At 31.8% G+C, this 21,297-nt stretch overlaps 4 protein-coding genes across 5 annotated transcripts in view; 2 read left to right on the top strand and 2 right to left on the bottom strand.

The window, feature by feature from the left end:
• Window positions 1–8,642: 8,642 nt before the first annotated feature.
• Window positions 8,643–10,193, top strand: LOC123007112 (pollen-specific leucine-rich repeat extensin-like protein 1). Its single transcript, XM_044402167.1, has 3 exons — window positions 8,643–8,799; window positions 9,229–9,675; window positions 9,721–10,193. The coding sequence occupies exons 1-3, from the start codon at window positions 8,761–8,763 to the stop codon at window positions 10,120–10,122; spliced, it is 888 nt and encodes a 295-aa protein (XP_044258102.1). The 5' UTR covers window positions 8,643–8,760; the 3' UTR covers window positions 10,123–10,193.
• On the bottom strand, window positions 10,143–10,806 carry LOC123007113 (histone deacetylase complex subunit SAP18). The gene is made up of 2 exons (XM_044402168.1): window positions 10,643–10,806; window positions 10,143–10,597 (listed from the first exon to the last, which is right to left on the bottom strand). Exons 1-2 carry the CDS (start codon window positions 10,700–10,702, stop codon window positions 10,178–10,180), a joined length of 480 nt encoding a protein of 159 aa, XP_044258103.1. The 5' UTR covers window positions 10,703–10,806; the 3' UTR covers window positions 10,143–10,177.
• Window positions 10,807–11,209: 403 nt separating this feature from the next.
• Window positions 11,210–13,532, top strand: LOC123007049 (4-coumarate--CoA ligase 1-like). Of its 2 annotated transcripts, XM_044402072.1 has the most exons (8): window positions 11,282–11,297; window positions 11,469–11,516; window positions 11,567–11,694; window positions 11,741–11,948; window positions 12,000–12,176; window positions 12,222–12,378; window positions 12,425–13,269; window positions 13,317–13,532. In XM_044402072.1, the coding sequence occupies exons 3-8, from the start codon at window positions 11,578–11,580 to the stop codon at window positions 13,445–13,447; spliced, it is 1,635 nt and encodes a 544-aa protein (XP_044258007.1). In that variant the 5' UTR covers window positions 11,282–11,297; window positions 11,469–11,516; window positions 11,567–11,577; the 3' UTR covers window positions 13,448–13,532. The 2 variants fall into 2 exon arrangements, with proteins under 2 accessions (XP_044258006.1, XP_044258007.1); XM_044402071.1 differs by lacking the exon at window positions 11,469–11,516 and having other exon boundaries at window positions 11,210–11,297.
• Window positions 13,533–13,984: 452 nt separating this feature from the next.
• LOC123008207 (tyrosine-protein phosphatase non-receptor type 9) overlaps window positions 13,985–21,297 on the bottom strand; it is a 10,727-nt gene continuing 3,414 nt past the window's right edge. Inside the window, exons 4-8 of the mRNA XM_044403896.1 lie at window positions 17,624–17,891; window positions 17,130–17,567; window positions 14,904–15,133; window positions 14,640–14,847; window positions 13,985–14,589 (exon numbers count right to left, since the gene is read on the bottom strand). Of these exons, the coding sequence (XP_044259831.1) occupies window positions 14,360–14,589; window positions 14,640–14,847; window positions 14,904–15,133; window positions 17,130–17,567; window positions 17,624–17,891 (1,374 nt within the window). The 3' untranslated portion in view covers window positions 13,985–14,359. The remainder of the gene's footprint in view (window positions 14,590–14,639; window positions 14,848–14,903; window positions 15,134–17,129; window positions 17,568–17,623; window positions 17,892–21,297) is intronic.

Raw genomic sequence — 21,297 nt, 5'->3', positions numbered from 1 at the left:
ACTGTTTTTTTTTTAATTTTGCAAAATTTTGGAAAAAAATGACCAAATTTGTTGAAAATAATATTATTTTTGACTTTTTCAGTTAAAAATCCACTTTTTCTTTGCGACATTTTGTTCAAGTAAGCCGAGTAATCTCCTAATTAGATGGGAAATAGTGTTTTTGCTTATTTTTGAGTAAAAATCTTGTTTTCGATCAAAACATGCCCAAAACTTACATAGGCAAAAAAATTTATTATTTCCTTTTATTTTCAAACAAATAAAAACATTTTTGAACCAAAACTAATTTTTTCCACAACATTTTGCTAAAATACCGAAATTAGAGGTCGAAAACGAAATTATTTTTGCCATTTTCAAGTAAAATGGGCTAAAAAATTAGCAAATTAAGTTAAAAATGGTATATTTTTTGATATATTTTTTTTAAACTGGGATTAGGATAAAAAACTCTAACTATTTTGGCTGAAGTTTCTTGTCACTTTCAGCAACAAAATTTTAAATTCCATAGTTTTCATAAAAAAGAGATCTTTTACGTTTTTTCAATTCAACCCCATTAAAAACGCACTTTTTTCATAAAATTGAACATTCTTTTACCTGTTGAAATTTGAAACAATAAAAACGAAACACCCTGTAGAATAGTGGGTCGACAAAGCGTAAATAAGGTCATCTGGTGCCAGGATTATAATTTTTATAAACAAATCGAAATATTGCTCAAAATTCAATTACGTTTGAAGTTTTTTTATTAAAAAAGTATGGACAGATAAAGATTGTCGTTCTGAAAAACTACTTGGACATTTTCTATATATTTCCCTGTCTTAGAAAAGCGATATTGCGACCTTATTTAAAGTTTTACGTTCGGCAATAAAATGTTCCGAGTTGGAATTTCCAAAAGAGACACTGTTTGTGTTAACATCTCAAATAAGTGGCATTTTAATGTAATGCGAAAGTAGGTAGCATTGCAGCGTATTTTCTTCAAAAATACAATTCTATTCAAAGATCGAATGCTTTAGTATCTCAACTCGAGGAAAGAGTCTTTAAAGAAACCGGCTTTCATTATTAATGGCATAATCAATAAAATTTTCTTTGTTGGAAATTGCGATCAAAGAGTTTAGAACATCAATGGAATTTTTAATTCAGTCAACATGACTGGATGTGTTTCATTAATTTCTGAAATTTATCTTCAGCACTATTCCACTGAAAGTTTGTCGATTTTGCACTGAAAAGCATTTCCATTTTGAATGCTGCACTGTTTGTTGTGTAAATAAAACATCCGTTTGCGGAAATATAATTCGCAATTTGCAAATATTTAATAGAAATGGAGAACTTTAAATGAATTATAAAAAAAACACTTGCTCTCCTCTACCCCTAATTAAGTTGATTTTAACTGACAAATGTAATAACGCTTCGTTTGTCACCGAAGCCAATAAAAGCGAAAAAACGTGTTCGGTGGAGTCTCGAATTTGTCTCGGGGTTTTAAGACACAATTATTTTGTTTTAATTGTTTTGCATTTTGATCCTCACTGTGTGTTTTTTTTCTTTTTCTCAGGCGAGCACGTGCAATATGCTGTAGCTCCACGTTTATTATTTATTTACATATGAAAAATTTATTCCAACTTGCGTCACAAAATCTTCTCAGAGCTCCAATTATTTTATGCATTGAGATGACAAGTACATGTTTCAAATAACGATCAAAAATATTTTAAAGAAGAATTACGTAAATAAGCAAATAATTTTAGTTTGCTAGATCAAATAACTGCACATTTGTGTTATGTTGCAAAATTATAGATAAATATGTTGTGATAAACACATAATTATGTTATTTTGTCTGTTACCGAGAATGAGATGAAATCGAAAAATTTTATCAATACAAAGCTAAAAATTGCACAATTATGGCTATGAATTTAGCACATTTTAGTGAGAAACTTTTAATAATTGCAAAAAATTGTAAAACAAGGTAAAAAGTTGCAAAATTAGATAAAAAATGAGTTAATTTTCAATAACTTTCAAAATTAGTCAAAACAAGGCAGGAAATTGCAAAATTGGCTTTGGTTATTATTAAATATTATTTTGTTAAATTTAGTGCATTTTCCCCGAAGAACAAATAAATGCGAAAAAAATTGCCAAAACTATTTTAAAATTAGATCAAAATGCATATTTTTTATAAATTTATAAATGTTTTTACCGAAAAAATCATAATTGAAAAATTTTTACCAAAACTAAGTGAAAATTACAAAATTTGGGTAATATTTAATATACAGGGTGACCCAGGGGTTCGTGCACGCTCTATAACTTTTTTTCTATACAAGTTATCCACATGATTTTTTTTTAAACGATAGATCCAACAATGAGGCACATTATAAAAATATTTCTATTCATATACAGGCTGTCCCAAATAAGATACACAACTAAGTTCCGTTTTTTTAAATAAAAACCACAATTTTTTATTACATATCTGGATTCGCCACTAAATTGTCAATATAACGCACCTTGGTTTTTTAAACTTACCTGCAATAGTTTTTGACTTAAGCCAATTTATGTGTCAAAATTACATGATACATAGACACACAATCGGGGTTTTCATTTAAAAAAACAGAACTTAGTTGTGTATCTTATTTGGGACAGCCTGTATATGAATAGAAATATTTTATAATGTGCCTCATTGTTATATATATCCTTTAAAAAAAATCATGTCAATAACTTCGATAGAAAAAAAGTTGTTGAACATGCACGCACCCTTGGGTCACCCTGTATATATTAAAATATTATTTTTTGTGTTTCAAGCGTTTTTACTTTTCTCTATGTTATTGCATCATTAGCTACTTGAGCTTTTCAGGAAAAACGAAAAAACCTGCAAATTTGGTCTTTTTTGAGCCCATCTTTTAAATTAAACATTAAAATTGAGTCCAAATTAACGTTATTTTGGTTCGTTTTTGCGCCAAAATTTTGACAAAACAAGCCAAAAATAACCAAATTGTAGACATTTTTGGTTTGTTTCAGGCGATTTAGGTCGGTTTCAGCTAGAAAACTCTTTAATTTAGTAAGATTTTGTCAAAATAACCCAACCCTGGAAACTTTTTGAATTAAGCTGAAATTGATAATAACTAAGTCGTTTCTTGCGTTTTTGGCAATTTCTGTGTCAGAAATAAATTTATCTATTTTGCAAGTTTTTGTCAAAATTGGGCAAAAATTTACCAAATTACGTCAAAATTGGTGTTTTGACTTTTTTTGATGGGTTTAGCTCGTTTTTGTCCCACAATTCAGGGAGATTTAGTCAAAACAAGCCGTTTTAAACAACTCAACTTTCGAGTTTTGTCAAAAATGGATAAAAAAAAATCAACGAATTAACTCAACATTAACGTTGTTTTAGCCTGTTTTAAGCAATTTTTTAGCAAAAAATTTATTTACCTATTTTTCATCAATTTTATCAAAAAAAAAAACGAATTAGGCCAAAAATTACGTAATTTATGCCGTTTCAAGTGATTTAGATAGTTTTTATTCTAAAAATGGACGTATTTTGCAATATTTCATAAAAGTAAATCGAACAACTTAAAAATGAAGCTGTTTTGAACAATTTATGCCAGGATTTTTTATTTTACAAAATTTTGTAAAAAATCACTAAATTGCGCCAAAAGTGGCGTTATTTTTTTATGGATTTAGCTCATTTTTGTCCCACAATCCTGGGAGATTTAGTCAAAACAAGCCAACAAAATCATTGATTTAAATCGAAAAATATGTTGTTATTGTCTTTTTAAACAACTCAGCTTTTGACTTTTGTCAAAAATGAATAAAAAAAATCAACGAATTAACTCAACATTAACGTTGTTTTAGCCTGTTCTTAGCAAATTTTTAGCTAAAAATATACCTACTTTTCTTCAATTTATATCAAAAAAGTCCAGTGTCAGGATTTTTGTTTTACAAAAATTAGTAAAAAAATGAGCAAAAAAATTACTAAATTGTTTATTTTTAGTACTGAAATATTTCACAATCTTTTTTTAACACCCTGTATAGTTAAAAAGAATCTAAATCGATCGAACACATACTAATTTGGGCTTGATTGAAGAAAAGCAAAATAAAAAAATTCTATCTCACAAACTAAGTGAGTCCTTTGGAAGAAGCAAAAATATCGTCATTTCAATATTTTTTTAATTTTTCTTAATGAAATCTTTGATAATAAACAGGTTTCTTGTTAAAAAATAGCAAAAATACTGTCAATTTAGACTTTTTTTGCTGATTTTGTAAAAAAAAAAATGCCCGGCGCATCCACCAATTTGACGATTATTAAGAGTTTCTAAAGCCTTTAAATTGCAATAACAAGTACACAAATGTTCCAGGTAACGACGTCCAAGTCTAGGAGATAAGATGAAGCACTTTACACGCACACGGGTCTTCTCTTATTCATCCCTGGTGTATCATTCTTCTTCATCATTCCTGGCTTACAGACTAAATCTAGGGCTGGGACTACTAGTTCACATTTTGCACTTTAAAAAAAAATCGATAGGAAACTCTCTAAACAGCACTGTTTGAAGATTGCATAATAAACAAGTTTATTAATAAACTTTTGCATAAAATTGAATCGCCCTCGAGGCTTTTATTGCATAATAATGCATTTATTGATCCTCCGGATATTCCAATTAACACGACGAGATAAATTAAACGAAATTATGCAAATATAAATAAATTTCGGTTAAAATCCCAACACTCATCTCGCAATTATTATTAGAAAGAAGTTAACTTTTCTCTTGATTTTGGACTTGAAATAATTTCCGCTTTTTAAATCCCATCACATTGGCGATTTTATTTTTTTGACAATAATGTCACTTTGACAAATGAGTTTTTGCAAGTTAAATAAAAAAATAGCAACAAATAAAACCGCCAATGTGATAGGACGCAAAAAGCAGAAATAAGTCCAAAATCAAAAGAAAAAGTTTTAATTTGCTCGGTGTAAAATGAAAGTTACAAAATTTTTCCTCTATTTCAATAAATTTATTTGTTTATTATGTATAAGGTAAACAAAAAGTACTTGTGGAACCAAGCTTTTTTAGTATTTGCCTTGGAAAATGATAATAAAAATTAAAGTGCTCTGTTTTTGAGTTTTGCAATGTTTTAAAATGGTAACTTATATGAAATTTTTTATCGATAAAATGTGAATAAAACATATAAAGTAGATGAGCGGCAAAATTATGGAATAGTCTTATTACAACTGAAAATATTTTGTTTTGACAAACATGCCTGAACAGGTCAATTTTCTTCTTAAAAAATACATAATTTTCAACTTGAAATTTTTGACAAAATGTGTGTGAGGTTTAGAAGAGCGGCAAAGCCGCGAGCCTCCTCTATAAATTTTGACAAAATCTGATAGCCTCTTTTGTAGGACGATGTTTTAAAAAGTCTCGATTGACACTTTACTAAATAAAAATGAAACTCTTAATCAAATTAAAAAATTGAAGTTTTGAAATAAACTAACAATTCTCTTTTTGAAGGGTGAACAAACGCAATAAAACGATTAGTTTTGCTCCGGCTCGGTTGTACATCATACTCCAGGTAGTTCCGAAGTTGTTGAAATGTGTATTAAAAGTTGCCTACTTTCAATTTAATTTTTGCTTTACTTTGCTTTATATTAAAGAATCAAGAACAGTTATCAACAGGGCCGTACCCAAGGGGGGGGATTAGGGGGTTCAAACCCAACCCCTGAAATGCTGAGCACTTTGTTATATAGTGTTATAAGTGTTAAAAATTTAGTTTTTTTGTTATTTTAGTGAGTTAATTTTAAATTTTTGTGAATTAATTTTTCATGTGTTAATTATACAGTGTTTCATTTTTATTGTTAGGTACAAATTTAAATAGTTGATAAAATATTTAATTTTAAAACAAAATATGCTATGAAAGGTGCTACACCCCCTAAAAAAGGTACGGTTTTAAAGGGTTTTTCCTAATTTTTCAGAATAGATACAATTACAAAATTTGGTACCTTTATATGTACACCTAAACAAATGCCAAATAACAAAATTTTTACCTAAACGGTAAAACAAAGTTATTTTTTAATTTTTATGCTGTTTGTGGTCAGTAACATAAATTTTTAAACCGATTTTTACTAAAAATCCGTAAATTGTATCGTAAAAACACAAAAGACCTTTTTTATGAAAAACTATGAAATTTTGTTGCTGAAAGTGGCAAGAAACCACATTCAATATAGTTAGAGTAAATTTTTACCCTAATTCTATATAGTTTAGGAAGCCCCTAATTAAAAATTTCAACATTTTATTTTTGTACATGTTTAGGTGTATAAAAGTTATCATCTGTACCTACCAAACTTTGAAATTTTTTTCTAAAATGATTTCGGAAATATGGAAAAAAAACTATTAAAAGACCCCTTGCGTATCATTTTTCGATATATGTTCATAGAAAATTTTTGTTTTAAAAATGAATATTCTATCTCCTGTTTAAATTTGTAACAATAAAAAGTATTAAAACATTATTTTATTTTTTGTTACTTTTGTGAGTTAATTTGTATTTTTTTATGTTTAATTAGGATCTCTCATTTCAATTTAAAATAAAAACGTGTACTTAGAAATTTTTGCTTTTTAATCCGTCTCATTCATTCTGGGGCTCATTTTTTGAGAAAATAATATTGGCTAAAACCGAATCCCGCTATCGTCTTTTGTTTTCGACTTACAGACAAAAGTTGACATTTTGGTGAAATCTAAAAAAAATTATATCTTCGTTATTATAGAAGATACGGATTTGAAATAAAGACATTATACAGGCACTTTTTTACGAGGAATTTAATAATGTAGTTAACAATTTTTTTCAGTTATTAGTTTAGCCGTAATAAGATAAACTTGTATTTTTTTAAATGGAAATCATAGGCGGCTATGGCAATTTTGAAAAGCTTATTTTTTTCTGATCTAAAAAATATATATTTGTATCAAAATATTTTTTTATAACTATACTTAAAAAGTGAAATACATATTTTGTGTGATAATAGTTGGCCATGGAAAAACTATTTCACTCCAAATGTGTAGGTAAATAATAATCAATAATAGTTTTGTAAACTGTAAAATAGATGAAAAAAATATATAAAATTATAAAGATTTAAAAAATATGATACGGTAGAAGCATTAAACAAATATTCGAGCGCCTCAGAACGAAATTATTACATATTTTTAAAAAATCCGAAAATAGGAAAAACAAATGTGTCAACAGTCAACAAAATTACAAAAAACATTTTTTTGATGATCTAATGGAGGTAGAATAACTTTTGACATAGACGGAATTTGGGTATTTGAATAGCCATATCGTCATTTTTGTGTCATATAAAATATATTTTATTGAAGAATTAAAGCGGCTTTTTTTACAACACTCTATGTATCACTAAAAGTTGCAATGGTAATGTTAGCTTGTTTAAAAACAAAGAAATGTTATTAGTCGCCAATAAGTTGATTTACAATTTATTTTGCATCTTTTTCATCACTTAGTACTTAGAAAACTCTTTCATTAGTGACACTGSTTGAATATAAYATAGTTTAAATCCTTTTAGTTGAAGATGCAACATTTTTTCATGGCCCTGCGAACAAAAATCAAAGATAATTTTTTGCTAAAAATGTATTATAATAATTTGTTACCAATATATATTTTTTAGATAAGAAAAAAACAAGCTTTTTAAAAATGACATAGCCATCTATGATTCCCATTTAAAAAAATACAAGTTTATCTTATTACGGCTAAACAAACAACTGAAAAAAAATGTTAACTACATTATTAAATTCTACGTAAAAAAGTGCCTCTATAATGTCTTTATTTCAAATCTGTGTCTTCTATAATAACGAAGATATGATTTTTTTTTAATTTCACTACAATGTCAATTTTTGTCTATAAGTCGAAAACAAAAGACGATAGCGGGATGCGGTTTTAACCAATATTATTTTCTCAAAAAATGAGCCCCAGAATGTATTACTCGTTTTTGGCTAAACCTCTTAGTTTCGGAGATTCCCTATTCGGACATCCAAAATGCAACACCCTGTACATGTAATAGGTATACGCCAGCTTTCAGGGGGTCTGGAACCTTAAACCGGAGAAATTCCCAACTAGTGCATAAATACATTCAAGACACTTCCCCTGAATTTTTTGTTGACTTATTCGCTTCATAATTCGTAAGTTCAAGCAAATTACTGCTGTTCACAAGAGCATTTATATGAAGATTATCTCAAATACTCTATTCGAGCAATGAAAGCGGAAATAATCTCCGAAAAGTGTCAACTCCCCCGATTATAATATTTATAAACAAATTACATAAACCGCAATTACAACGTAATTAATTAATGAATTATTTATTGTTTACAAGTCTTACATCTTTCGAAGCGAACGAACTTTCGGAAAACCGGTAATATGTGACACAGTTTATTTAACTCTTGACCTTTGAGAGAAAAATTCGGATCTGACGGTCGTACCAACACGTGCGAAATTCAAATTTGCATGCACTTTCCCTTTTCGCTTTAAATTCGTTCTTTTATTATTCTGCGGTGGCGGCTAAAAAACAATGCAAGAAAAAGCTATTGACAGTTACGGAATACAAATTTTCCCCTATCACACTATTAATTTTTTTTATCTCTCAAAATACTTCATTTTTCATGAGTGTGAAAGTGAATCAGTCTGCAATTGGGCTTGGCCACAAGACGAGAATGCACAGAGGGGCGCGGCTTATATATAACTCTTACTGCCTTGCACCAAGTTTCAGTTGTGATAAGTCAACAAGACAAGTTTAAAAAAATGACCATTTCGGCGTGTGTTACGTGCTTACTTTTTTTCGTAAGTTGAAAGAAATTTTTCACCCGCCACTGGTTTTTTATTTTTGTTACCTTGGTTTAATACGTTTCTATGGCAACTAGACAAAATTTTCGTTTGTTACCATAGTTACGTATATACTTAAGTACGTTTCTATGGTAATTATAGGCATTAGCGACTCGTTTAGGGCGTGAAAAAGGGTAAATGAAACTATTTCTAGGCCATTTAATTTTTTTTTTTAATTCCATATTGAATTGCCAGCTCTAGGCACTAATCATCCTTGGCATAACAGTATTCTTTGCGTTAGAAATTTCAACCTTGCTCGCACTTTTACTCAACAATTTCGGTCTTAACACACCTTTCTTTTGGAATAAACCTGTGGTTACATGTTTTCTTATATAACTAATTTGAATTTTAAAGCAGCTCCACTTTCTTTAAAAAAATTAATTATAGATTACATTAAGTTCCGGTCAACTCCCCCCTCGACTAAACATACCTGGGGCCGTTTTGGTGTCCCAAGGCAGGCCGGCGCCCTTCCGCCAGCAAAGGCCCCAAAATGAGGGTCCTCCGCCCCGGTTGCGACGCCCCCCGCCGAGCCCTAACGCAGCCCCCGTCCGTCCCGTAGTCGAAGAACCGGAGGAGGAAAACGTCTCAAATAACAGTAATTTTGACGATGAAGTGAACAAATTGGGGATTTCGGTGCTCCAATCGGCCGTGGGGCAAGCCGTAGCCCAACCGGAGGAGGAGCAGCCCCCACGTCCGGTGCATTTCCGCCCGGAGAGACCCCTCCCTGTTTTGAGACAAGACATCCGCGAGAATGTGCCCCAAACGCCAGTTTTGAGACAGAATGTCCCACGACCGTTACTGAGGGAGCCACAGCCCCCCGTGAGACACACTCAGGTGACTTTCAATTCAAGCAAAAACGAAATTGATTGGAAATTTCAGGTGCGTCAACAAGCGCCCCCTCAACCGGTCCGACAGCCCCCCACTCGAGGCCATCACCCTGCCCGGCAACCCTCGCAATACCTCGACGAGGAGGGGGGCCGGCAAAGAACGCGTAAACCCCCCGTTCAAATTTTGCGAAAATACAGGACTGATAATGCTGATGGTAGTATAACATGGGGGTATGAGAATGAAGATGGGACTTTTAAGGAAGAAACGTTGGGGATTGATTGTGTGACTCGGGGGAAATACGGTTATATTGATCCTGATGGTGTCCGGAGAGAATACTCGTACGAAACGGGTAACAAGTGTGACCAACCTGAAGAAGATGAAGATTTACCCCCAGAGAGACAACAAATTCAACCCAGGAAACCACAATTCAGGCCTGGGCCTGGGCCTGTGTAGTAGTGTTAAATTTAATGCCATAAAAAATACAGATTTGTTTTATTTAAAATTACAACTAGTATGGTCTTTGACGATGATTGTTATAGTTTTGGGAGTACCCCTTGCGCCCCCCTGTGTTCCATGAATCCGCCGGAGTGATTGCAATATCCATATAATCCCCAATCGCAAATCTGGCTTGACTTAAAGTTTTCAAATCATCTGGTCCTTTAATCCCAGTTGTGGTCGTGCCAATTTCCCTCATACGATAAATCGGGACTCTCATATCGGGAAAAACGAGCGAAAAACTAAACTTTGTCCCTTTTCTCCTAGCTTCAGGATTCACTTCTTTCACAAGTTGTGTCATTTCGTGAAGAGTTGCATCTCTCCAAGTATAGATTTGTAACTCATTCTGAGGCGTATTTCCTTTATTATAATCGGTGGGTTTGTGATGGTAACCATTCGATGAGACAAAAACACGTAAAAGAAACGGACAAACCTGAAAAAAAAATTTCAAAGAAAAATTGAGGTTATGGAATTGTACCTTTTGGCGGTCCACAGCATCGTCTTTTTTCTCCTCAATTACGACATCCACGGATGCCATCGTGGGGTTTTTAATAAATAAATGCGTTTTTTTGGAAAAATTAGCAGGTTAAACTTGACTTGTTTACACTTGATAGAGGGCGCTAAGTTACAAAACCACTATCGCCATCTTAAAAAACTAAAGTTCCCAAATAAATTCAAAATAATTAGCAAATCCGCTTAAATTCACACAAATGACATTGTTGTCGGACTAATTCTGCGACTTGTGGCTTTTTTTAACAAAATTTTACAAAATAATTCGTTTTCGACCAAATTTTGCCCGTGTTTGGATAGGATTTTGCAAAATAAATGAGCCTCTGGTTCAAGTAGAATTTAAACAAGCTAAAAAATAATATCAATTTCGACTTAATTTTGTAATTTTTTATTTATTATAAAAAAATACCAGAAAAAAATACCAAAAATCACTAGATTTGGCAAAACGGCTAAACCACGCCCTACTCCTCCGTATCTTGTGTTTTTTTCTAACACGTTGAATTTTCCAAGCTACTGTCTTTGTCTAGTATTACATGATTGGTTGAGAGAATCGTATGACTTTATTGACGTTCACATAACCTATTCAAAAGTTATGTCAGGCGGGGGATTCCGGTAGTCTCGCAGTGAGTCATTTTTGCTTTTCTTCAATTAAATTTTATTTGATTTTAATTCATTATTACACATTATCGTATTCTCATACACATTATTTCATTTGATTACATGTTACTACAGTCGTAAAATTTATTAAAAAATTGTAATTCAAAAATCTATTGTAAGCATATTTTTCCTATTAGCATATCTACTTATCTACAAGTACGTCAAGACAATAAAAAAATCTAAAAGTAATAATAAAACTCCTCGTACTTTGATTATTGTTTCACACTTGTTTCAGTTTTTCAAGAAATGGCTGAAACCGAGGCTAATGTGATAGTAGGGCCTGAAGTGGAGCGTTTCATTGAAGGTTCCTTAGGTGAATTATTACTACTTTTACTGAAAACACACTGTGATAATATTGTACAAGTAAGTAAGATTTTTATTGCGACTCTTGTGTAAAAAAATGGTGTAGGTTGACGCCGCAACTGATGAAGAATTGCCAGCAAATTTATTATTAAGTCGTTCCATACAAGTAGCAAAATGGTTAAAAAGTATCGGAGTCAAAGAAGGAGATTCAATTTCGGTAAATAGCGAAAATCGATTAGAATTTGCCGTTGTAACAGTAGCCACGTTTTTTATCGGTGCTGTTTTTGCCCCTTTAAACCCTGAATATACTCCAGGTGAGTAGTTGAACTTTGATAAGTGATAAACTTTATCAAGAAATTCCTCAGGTGAACTAAACCATGTTCTCAAACTGTCAAAACCACGAGTGGTTTTTTGTTCACCACAAACCATCAAAAACATGACTCAAGTGTTTGCCCATCACCCAAATTTGACACATTTAGTTTTATTCGGGGCGCGAAAATTAAACGAAAATTATGTGACAATGCACGAGGATATTATCAGAGGTATTAAAGTAGTTTGAGATGAAAGAAATTAAATTAAAAAATTAGGTGCCACTCCTGATAACATTGACGAAAGTTTTGAAGCCACTCCTGTGAATCCCACAGAAGCCGTTGCTACGATTTTAATGTCTTCGGGGACTACCGGTTTACCAAAAGGAGTGATGTGCACCCATGAAAGCATGACCATCTATGTCGATATAATGAGGTGATTTTTCTATTGATTTTAAATAGTTTCACCACATTTTTAATAGGGTTACCATGGCGCAAATAATCGAAAACGAAGACCCCAGTGACGCTATAATGGGTCTCGCGCCCTTTTTCCACTCCATGGGTTTCATGTTGATGTTTTTGAATCTACTTCGTGGTAAAAAAATGGTGGTTTTGAGTCGTTTCAAAACAAAAATTTTCCTTGATGCTATTATCAAGTACAAAATTTCGCGACTTGTGGTACCACCACCGGTCATGTTGGTACTCCTGAAACACCCACTTACTAAACAGTATGATTTATCTGGGGTTAAAGAAATCCGGACCGGGGCGGCCCCCATGGGCAAAGACATGGAACGTGAATTGAAAGAACGATTTAAAGTGGGCCATGTTTCTCAAGGTTATGGAATGACTGAAACTACTTTAGGGATTTTAGTCAGTCCTTTAGGGAAAACTAAAGTCGGTTCAGTTGGTAAAATCGTTCCAGGGATGATGGTAAAAGTCATTGATGAGAATGGAAGGGCCGTAGGGCCGTACAAAGAAGGCGAAGTGTGTTTTAAAGGGCCGTTGATTATGAAGGGTTATGTTGGCGACCCTGTCGCCACAGCCAACACGATCGATCAAGACGGCTGGATACATACAGGCGACGTGGCTTACTACGATAATGAAGGCTATTTTTTTATTGTTGATAGAATTAAAGAACTTATTAAATATAAAGGCTATCAAGTGGCCCCTGCCGAACTTGAAGCGTTATTAATTACACATCCGGCGGTGGCAGATGCCGCTGTTATCGGCTTACCTGATGAAAGGGCCGGGGAATTACCTTTGGCCTTTGTTGTGAAAAAACCAGGTCATGAAACGAGTGAAAAAGAATTGGAAAAATTCGTTGCCGGTAATTAATTCATTCTCTCTTCATTTTGTTTCATCAATTTTTTGTAGATAATGTTTCGTCACAAAAACAATTAAGAGGTGGGGTTGTTTTCATTGATGCGATTCCGAGGAATCCCTCAGGGAAGATTCTAAGGAGACATCTGAAACAGCAAGCCATCACACTTAAATCAAAGCTTTAGGAATTTTTGTTGTTGATTATTTACTACCTGTTGATAATTTTATATCGTTTTGTTGGTGTAGTGTGTAATAAATGTGAGAAACAAATAAAAAGCATTTTTTTTGTATTAAGAAATCAGAATACAATATTTACAATACAATTCAACTATGTCACAATAATCATAATACTTAGTACAAAAAAATATTAGAGGGATTGACCCACTTAAACACTAACATTTTGGCTTGTAATCTCTTGAATGGAAGTTATTTTGGTAAAACTGAGTCTATAACACAAATTGGGGTTTTCCTAATAGCTTTGCAAATAAATAATTTTCTTCAGAATCAATTGGACAGTCTTTATATGTAAAGATCAAGATTTTTCTTGATTTCATTAGCCTAGTTTGAAATATTTAAGGAAGCGTTAAATTCTTCAAAAAGAAATGTAGACTCGTTTTCATATTAATGTGCATAACAATCCTAACCTCAATCTTCCCTTTTTCAAACAAATGTGTCCCCAGGAAGCAAAAAATAATTTAAATTACTAACGACATTAACATAGGATAGCAAACATAAAGATTGTCATTATTGATGTGATTAAATTTGTTCTGAATGACAATAATGACACTTTGTGTAAATCGGCCTTTAAATTAAAGATTCATTTAGACTTCGATGCACATTAATATGAAACAGAGTATAGGTACATCCAACATTCATTTAGGATTATTATAAAAATAAACTTGTAATATTTCACTCTAAAAATGGGACATCAGTTGACACTTTCACTGTGAAACAGGCTTTAACGTCAAATTTGACATTTCAAAAACGTCAAAATGAGTGAGGTTAGAATCTGTCCCATTTTTTGTCATATTACAAGATCGGTTTTATTTCAGAAAACGAATCAAGATATGTAAAATTTCGAAAGAATCAACTAAAATTTAATCAGAATCGTCATCCGCCCCCGGATCAAAACCTGCTAAATCAGCCGATTGTAAATGCCCTTTCATGAGGGCATATTCAATCAAAGCAAGATGACAAAATATGTACTGATCAGGCATTTGGATGGAATATGCACGTTGTGATCGGATTCGTTCAACCGTTCCTCGAATATCCGCCGTTCCCAAATCCTCTAAACGAGATATACAAATATCAAGAGTACAAAAAGTCCCTAAAACACAATTTTGACAATTAAAAAATTAATTTTTAGTATCATCATACCAGTTCGACCAATCCCCGCACTACAATGAACCACAATTGGAGGCCCTCGGGGATGCCCCGCCCAAGTATCACCCAATGCCACCACCATAGCATTCTGTTTTCTTCTAACACGTTCCAGAAACTCGAGCATGGCTTTAGCCGAACGGGGAACCCCATAATCAGGCCACGAAGTGAACTGCCAATGAGAGACTTCTCGAGATTCATCCGTCTGCGAATTTCACATTAATCAAATTTAAATTTTAATTTTTTTGATTTTCGACATACTTTATTATTTATTAGATTAATAGTGGTGACGGTGTAGTCAGGATCGGTTTCAACTGATACAGTTTTGACAGTAAATTGACCATAAATTGCTTCACTTTCGACCTCAGTTTCCCAATATTGATGACACTTGGGTCGCCCCCTTTCCATGACTCGTGTTGTCATCACTATAACTAGACTATGTTGTTCCCAAATCATGCGCCAAAAATCCGGTGTTGTTTTCAATAAAGGACCTAAAATTTTACATTCAAAACATTTAGTCCGGTCAAAATAGACATTTCAAATAACCAAAAATTCCGACAGAGCTAAATTTTGGTGGAGGTCTTGGGTATACCATTAGGAATAAAGTGTCAAAAGTCCCCATCGATCCCATGTGTGCTAAAAAAGTTATTCGGGATCAAAGGTCAAAATTTGACGTTTTTTAATTTTTTTTCGAAAACGGTAAGTTTTATCAAAAAAGTAGCCCAGACAAAAATTATAGATCTTAAAATTATCTACAAAATGGTCTTTATACTTTTTTTCTAAGAATCACCATTCCTGAGATATCGCGATTCTAAAAGTTGAAAGAGTAACGTTCTACATCATATGCACATACAGATTGCGCCAGAACTCGCGCCCCAAAAACAAATGCCATGTAGGGTAAGGTATCAGGAACATAAAAAAAATTCTATCTATAAAAATTTCAAAGTTATGAGAGTTTAAATTTTGCACTTCGACCCTATTTATTTCTGTAAGATAAATAATTTTCCAGGTTTTTTTGCTACAGGCTATTAGAAGCGGAAACAAGGAACTTGTATCCTAAACTGTAACTCTGTTTAATATTATTTGTGGCTTTTATTGGCAAAACTTTTGTACCTTTACTAAATAATTGTAAGAAAACATACCAGGTCAATAAAAAGTATGGAACAAACGTTTTTTGCTTAACCTTGATGAGTGATAAAGTACTATAAAAATGTGATGATTTAACAAGAATAAAATTTTTCGAAATTTCCTTTTGTTTTTGAGTTCTACAAAAAAAAATATTTTTTTTAAATGGCAACCCACTATAAAATCATTTTTCTCATAAAAGCTAAGGATTACAACTATCTGCTTTATATTTAATTTTTTCAAAAAAAATTTTTCACATAAATTGCAATTTTGACAAAAAAAATCGCATAACTCAAAAACAAAACAAAATTTCGTTCTGAAAATACCATCACATTTTTTTATATTACTTTAATTTATATTAATTATTATTTTCTGGAGGCAAATGATTAAAACTAAAACCGCTTGGTTCCATACTTTATATTCACCCTGTATACAAAATCATCAGTATTATTAAATAGACATAAAAAAATGTTAAATGTCAAAAAACAAATGTCAAAATTTTTTGACAGAGAATTTTTTAAACACTTTTTTTATGTTCCTGGTATCTTATCTTACTTGAAATTTTTCTTCTACTTCATTAAACTTATAAATATCTCGATTCCATTAGAATTAAAAAGAATTTATTTGGTAATACATACAGGATGTTTAAAAAATCGCGCACTTTCTTGAAATGGAGTAATTGGATAGTCCCCTGAGTACTGAAAAAATGTTTAAAAAATTCTCTGTCAAAAATTTTTGACATTTATTTTTTGACATTTGACATTTTTTTATGTCTATTTAATAATACTGATGACCTTGTATATGTTTTTTTATAATTATTTAGTAAAGGTACAAAAATTTTGTCAATAAAAGCCACAAATAACATTAAACAGAGTTACAAGTTAGGATACAGTTTCCTTGTTTCCGCTTGTAATAGCCTGTAGCAAAAAAACTTGGAAAATTATTTTTCCAACAGAAATAAATAGAGTCAAAGTGCAAAATTTAAACTATCATAACTTTGAAATTTTTATAGATAGAATTTTTTTTAATTTTTTCTATATTCCTGGTACCTTACCCCTTCTTTGGGGTACATCTCAGGAATGGTGATTCTTAGAAAAAAAGTATAAAGACTATTTTGTAGATAATTTTTGTCTGGGCTGCTTTTTTGATAAAACTTACCGTTTCCGAAAAAAATTTAAAAAACGTCAAATTTTGACCTTTGACCCCAAATAACTTTTTTAGCACACATGGGATCGATGAGGACTTTTGACACTTTATTTCTAATGGTGTACCCACCCAAAGTCTCCACCAAAATTTAGCTCTGTCGGAATTTTCGTTATTTGACTGGACTAATTTGTGTTTTTCAAACATAAAATCGCTCACCTTGTGTATTAATAAACGCATTTTTTTGCTTGTATCCATCGACAAAATTCGCATGTATATAATCACTGTCTTTATCACAATCGATTTCGGAGAGAATCACTCGACTATGATCGTAACACAACACATCCGTATATCGATTTTTCGGCAAGTTATTTTTCATTTTAGCAACATTGAAAGTACCATCAGGGGGGCGCGACCGAATCTCTGCATATTCCTGCATGAGGCCTGAACGCCCCCTATCTCGCACATAATCCACCAATTGGGGCATTGTAACTGCTGCACCATCTCCATGCAACGAATCATCATCAGAGAAACCACTCGATGCACTACTTGGAGGATTCAAATTGCCTTCTTCGGCCCATGTTTCGTTTATGTTATTCGTCGATGACGAGATTTCGATTTCGATGCGTTTTTGTGGTGATGATGGCGTTTTGCCATCTAAAAAAAAATCATCGTTAAAATTTTTCTCGTTAAAATTGTAATGAAAAACGGACCGTATTGTGGCAATGAGGTTTCTTCTCGAGTGGTCATTGACTGCAAACACAACGAAAGCCAACCATTATGGTCCAGGATGAGTGAGCCGCCCAACTGTGTTGGTAGAGATTCTCGTGGTATATGGGTTAAAAGTTGGGCCACTGAAACGGTGTAGACACGTTCACGGAGTTTCTCACGAACGAAAAGACGCAGAATTTTGAAGGGGGCTTTGAACCACAAGGGGGCCGTCACGATGAGCACCTTTTTAAGCTTGGCCGGATAGCCGCCCTACAAACATTTCAATTAAACAGCGTTGCCAACTCAAAAAAAGAAAATTCACCAGATATGAGTTGAAAAATTACAATAGTGTTCGCAAATACAGGGTGAATATAAAGTATGGAACCAAGCGGTTTTATTTTTAATCATTTGCCTCCAGAAAATAATAATTAATATAAATTAAAGTAATATAAAAATTGTGATCGTATTTTCAACACGAAATTTTGTTTTGTTTTTGAGTTATTCGATTTTTTTTTGTCAAAATTGCAATTTATGTGAAAAAATTAAATATAAAGCAGATAGTTGTAATCCTTAGAGTATAGCTTTTATGAAAAAAATCATTTTATAGTGGGTTGCCATTTAAAAAAAATTTTTTTTTTGTAGAACTTAAAAACAAAAAGAAATTTCGAAAAATTTTATTCTTGTTAAATCATCACATTTTTATAGTACTTTATCACTCATCAATTAGTTTTTTCAAAAAATAAATAGTTTAAGCAAAAAACCTTTGGTTCCATACTTTGTATTCACCTGGTATATTTCTTTTACATAAAGTGAGTTATTAAAGCCTAAGAGGTTTTTTTTAACATTTTAGTGTTTTTTGACTAAAAAATCGGGCAGTTTTCTGGAAAAATGACATTTGGCGGCGTAATCCTGTGATTTTTCGGCTTGTTTTTATCAATTTTTTTTCAAAATAATCGCATTTCTAGCTGAAAAACGTGCTAAAACGCTCATGAAATGAAGATATAATATAATTTTTGACATAATTTGTTGTTTTTTATTTGTTTTAGTAAAATCTCGCAAAAAAACCGCCTGAAACGTCTTGACGAGGGGAATTAATTGTACAAATTTTTGGAATTTAAGCAAAATTGCTTGGAATTATTTTTGGATTGTTTGGAATTACTGGAATTATTTCGGAGTTACTGGCATAATTACTTCTTTTTCTTTACGGCATTACGGAAATTACGTTTGAATTAAGTCGAAATTATAGAAATTAATCTGAAAACAATAGAATTATGATGAATTATTGGAATTTATAGAATTACTGGAATTCTTTTAGGAATTATTGTAGAGAACTTTATTTCAAAATTCGTTGATTATTTTAGAATTATAGCAATTAATTTATAACTAAGAGGAATTATTTTACAATTACCAAAATAAAGTTGGAATTACGTAAATTAAGTTGGAATTGCAGGAATTAATTTGGAATTTTAGGAATTAATCAAACAACAATGGAATTACCATGGATTATTGAAAATACAAGAATTGCGGCGGAATTTTTTTTTAATTACTTTAAATTTGAAAATTTCCGGAATTAGTTTTATTTAATTACAAAAATTATGTTGGAATTATGAAAATTAACTTGGAATTACTGAAATTAATTTTTTAATGTTTTTTCAAAATTACGTTGATTTTCTTACAACTGTCGGAATTAATTTGGAATTTTAGGAATTTATCTAAAAATAATAGAATTACCATGGATTATTGAAATTACAACAATTGCGGTGGAATTTTTTTAAAATTACTAACATTATTTATAAATTACTGGAATTCTTTTCGGAATTATTAGAGATAATGTCTTTTCAAAATTACGTTGATTTTTTTAGAACTTTCCGTTCTAGTTTGATTTATAGGAATTATGTTGTAATTACAAAAATTAACTTAGAATTACTGGAATTATGAAAACACTGGAATTACAATGGATTACTAATTATTAGAATTTTGCTGGATTTTTTTTAGAATTACTGGCATTATCTGTGTATTATTGGAATTCTTTTTGAAATTATCATATTAAAAATTACGTTAATTTCCTTAGAACTGTCAGAATTAATTTGATAAAATGCAATTACAATGAATCACTGGAATTACTGGAATTTCGGTAGATTTATTTTGAAATTACATTCTGAAATTTTGGAGGATTTTTTTTGCCCTACCATTATTTCAGTGTTTTTTTTTGTCTCATTTAAGATCACCCGGTATAAAATAAAAATGACGGAAATATTAAAACTAAAACTTTCCGAAGTTTTCTCTGAAATACAAACCAGCTGTCGTACAATACAAGGTGTTTCAAAAAAATAGAACCGCAGTATACGTTTTCAAAAATTTGCAAGAAATGTTAGTAATTTGGCAACGTCGCAACCAAAATCTAAAAATAAATGTTTTTATGTCATTTATCGAGACAAATAAAAATAAATATTGTCATTTAGAAAAAATGTAGTTCTCGAGTAAAAATTCATTTCATTTATTAAATAATTTAGAAATTCTATGATACAACAGACATTAAATATTAGCTGTTTGCAACAATATGGTGGAAATTTCGTAACATTTCTCAAAATTGCTTACAAAACCATTGTTTGAACAAAAATTTATTTTTAATTCCTGAAACGCTCAATTTAATCATTTCCATGGAAAATCCCTCTACCATCTGAAAACATTTCGCGCTAATTTACGACACCAACTGCGTATATTCTATCCATCACACACACACACACACACGAGTCTAAAATTACAACACCGACAATTTATCATTCCACGAATTACAGGAAACTACTAAAACATCCCTTCCCCAAACCCAAATTATTCACCACAAAATAAATAAAAACAATTCAACCTTACGTAATTCCTCCATTTCTTACCTGACGTCAACACAAAACACACCCAAACCCCTAAATCACCCCAAACACACTAATCCTCAACTGAATATTTTACCCACTTCAAACCCTCCAAATTCGTATCAAGCAACAGATCAAACGTTTCATGCCACTAAATCGATGGACGTCGCGACGCCGCACAATCCGAGTTTGCGCATCGACGTCAAACAAAACACAACAAAAAAAAAAATTACAAATGTTTGTGTTACGCCTTGAACTGCACGATTAACAATACTCGAAATAATTAGTATAACAGGTTCATATTCACATAGGAAAAAATGCGGTTATGAACACGCTTAATCACCGCAATAAGTAGGCACACTTTTATTTAAATATGGACGCATGCATTGTTTAAAAGGAACCTATTAACCAACATTTTCAACTACAAGCGAATTTTTTCGCATTATTATACACCGTTGTAAATAAATTTATAAAGAGGGTCAAGGTTACAACATGACGTTTCATCGTAAGAGAATTCAAAAAAACCGCCAGTTTTAATTGTTTCCATGACAACTATTCGTTTGTTTCCATAGTTACGTTATTTTTTGGACTCATTTTGAGTTTCAGTTGCTAGGTAACCATCATACTTTATCAAAACAAATATTTAAGGTTATGTTTCGTTAAATTCTACTAAATTCAGTTTTATTCAGGTGTACCACAGGGATCTCTGTTTTGGGTCCACTTCTTTTCATTATTTTTATAAATGATATAGGATATAATTTTGATAGTGATTATCGTATATTTGCTGATGATCTTAAGATATTTAGAAA

This window comes from Tribolium madens, unplaced genomic scaffold (genome assembly GCF_015345945.1).
Source record: "Tribolium madens isolate multiple individuals breed KSU strain unplaced genomic scaffold, Tmad_KSU_1.1 Scaffold_3;HRSCAF=73;Tcas5.2_LG2, whole genome shotgun sequence".
Taxonomy (NCBI): domain Eukaryota; kingdom Metazoa; phylum Arthropoda; class Insecta; order Coleoptera; family Tenebrionidae; genus Tribolium; species Tribolium madens.
The sequence above is the reverse complement of the archived record's forward strand: the minus strand, read 5'-3'. Positions and strand labels throughout refer to the sequence as shown.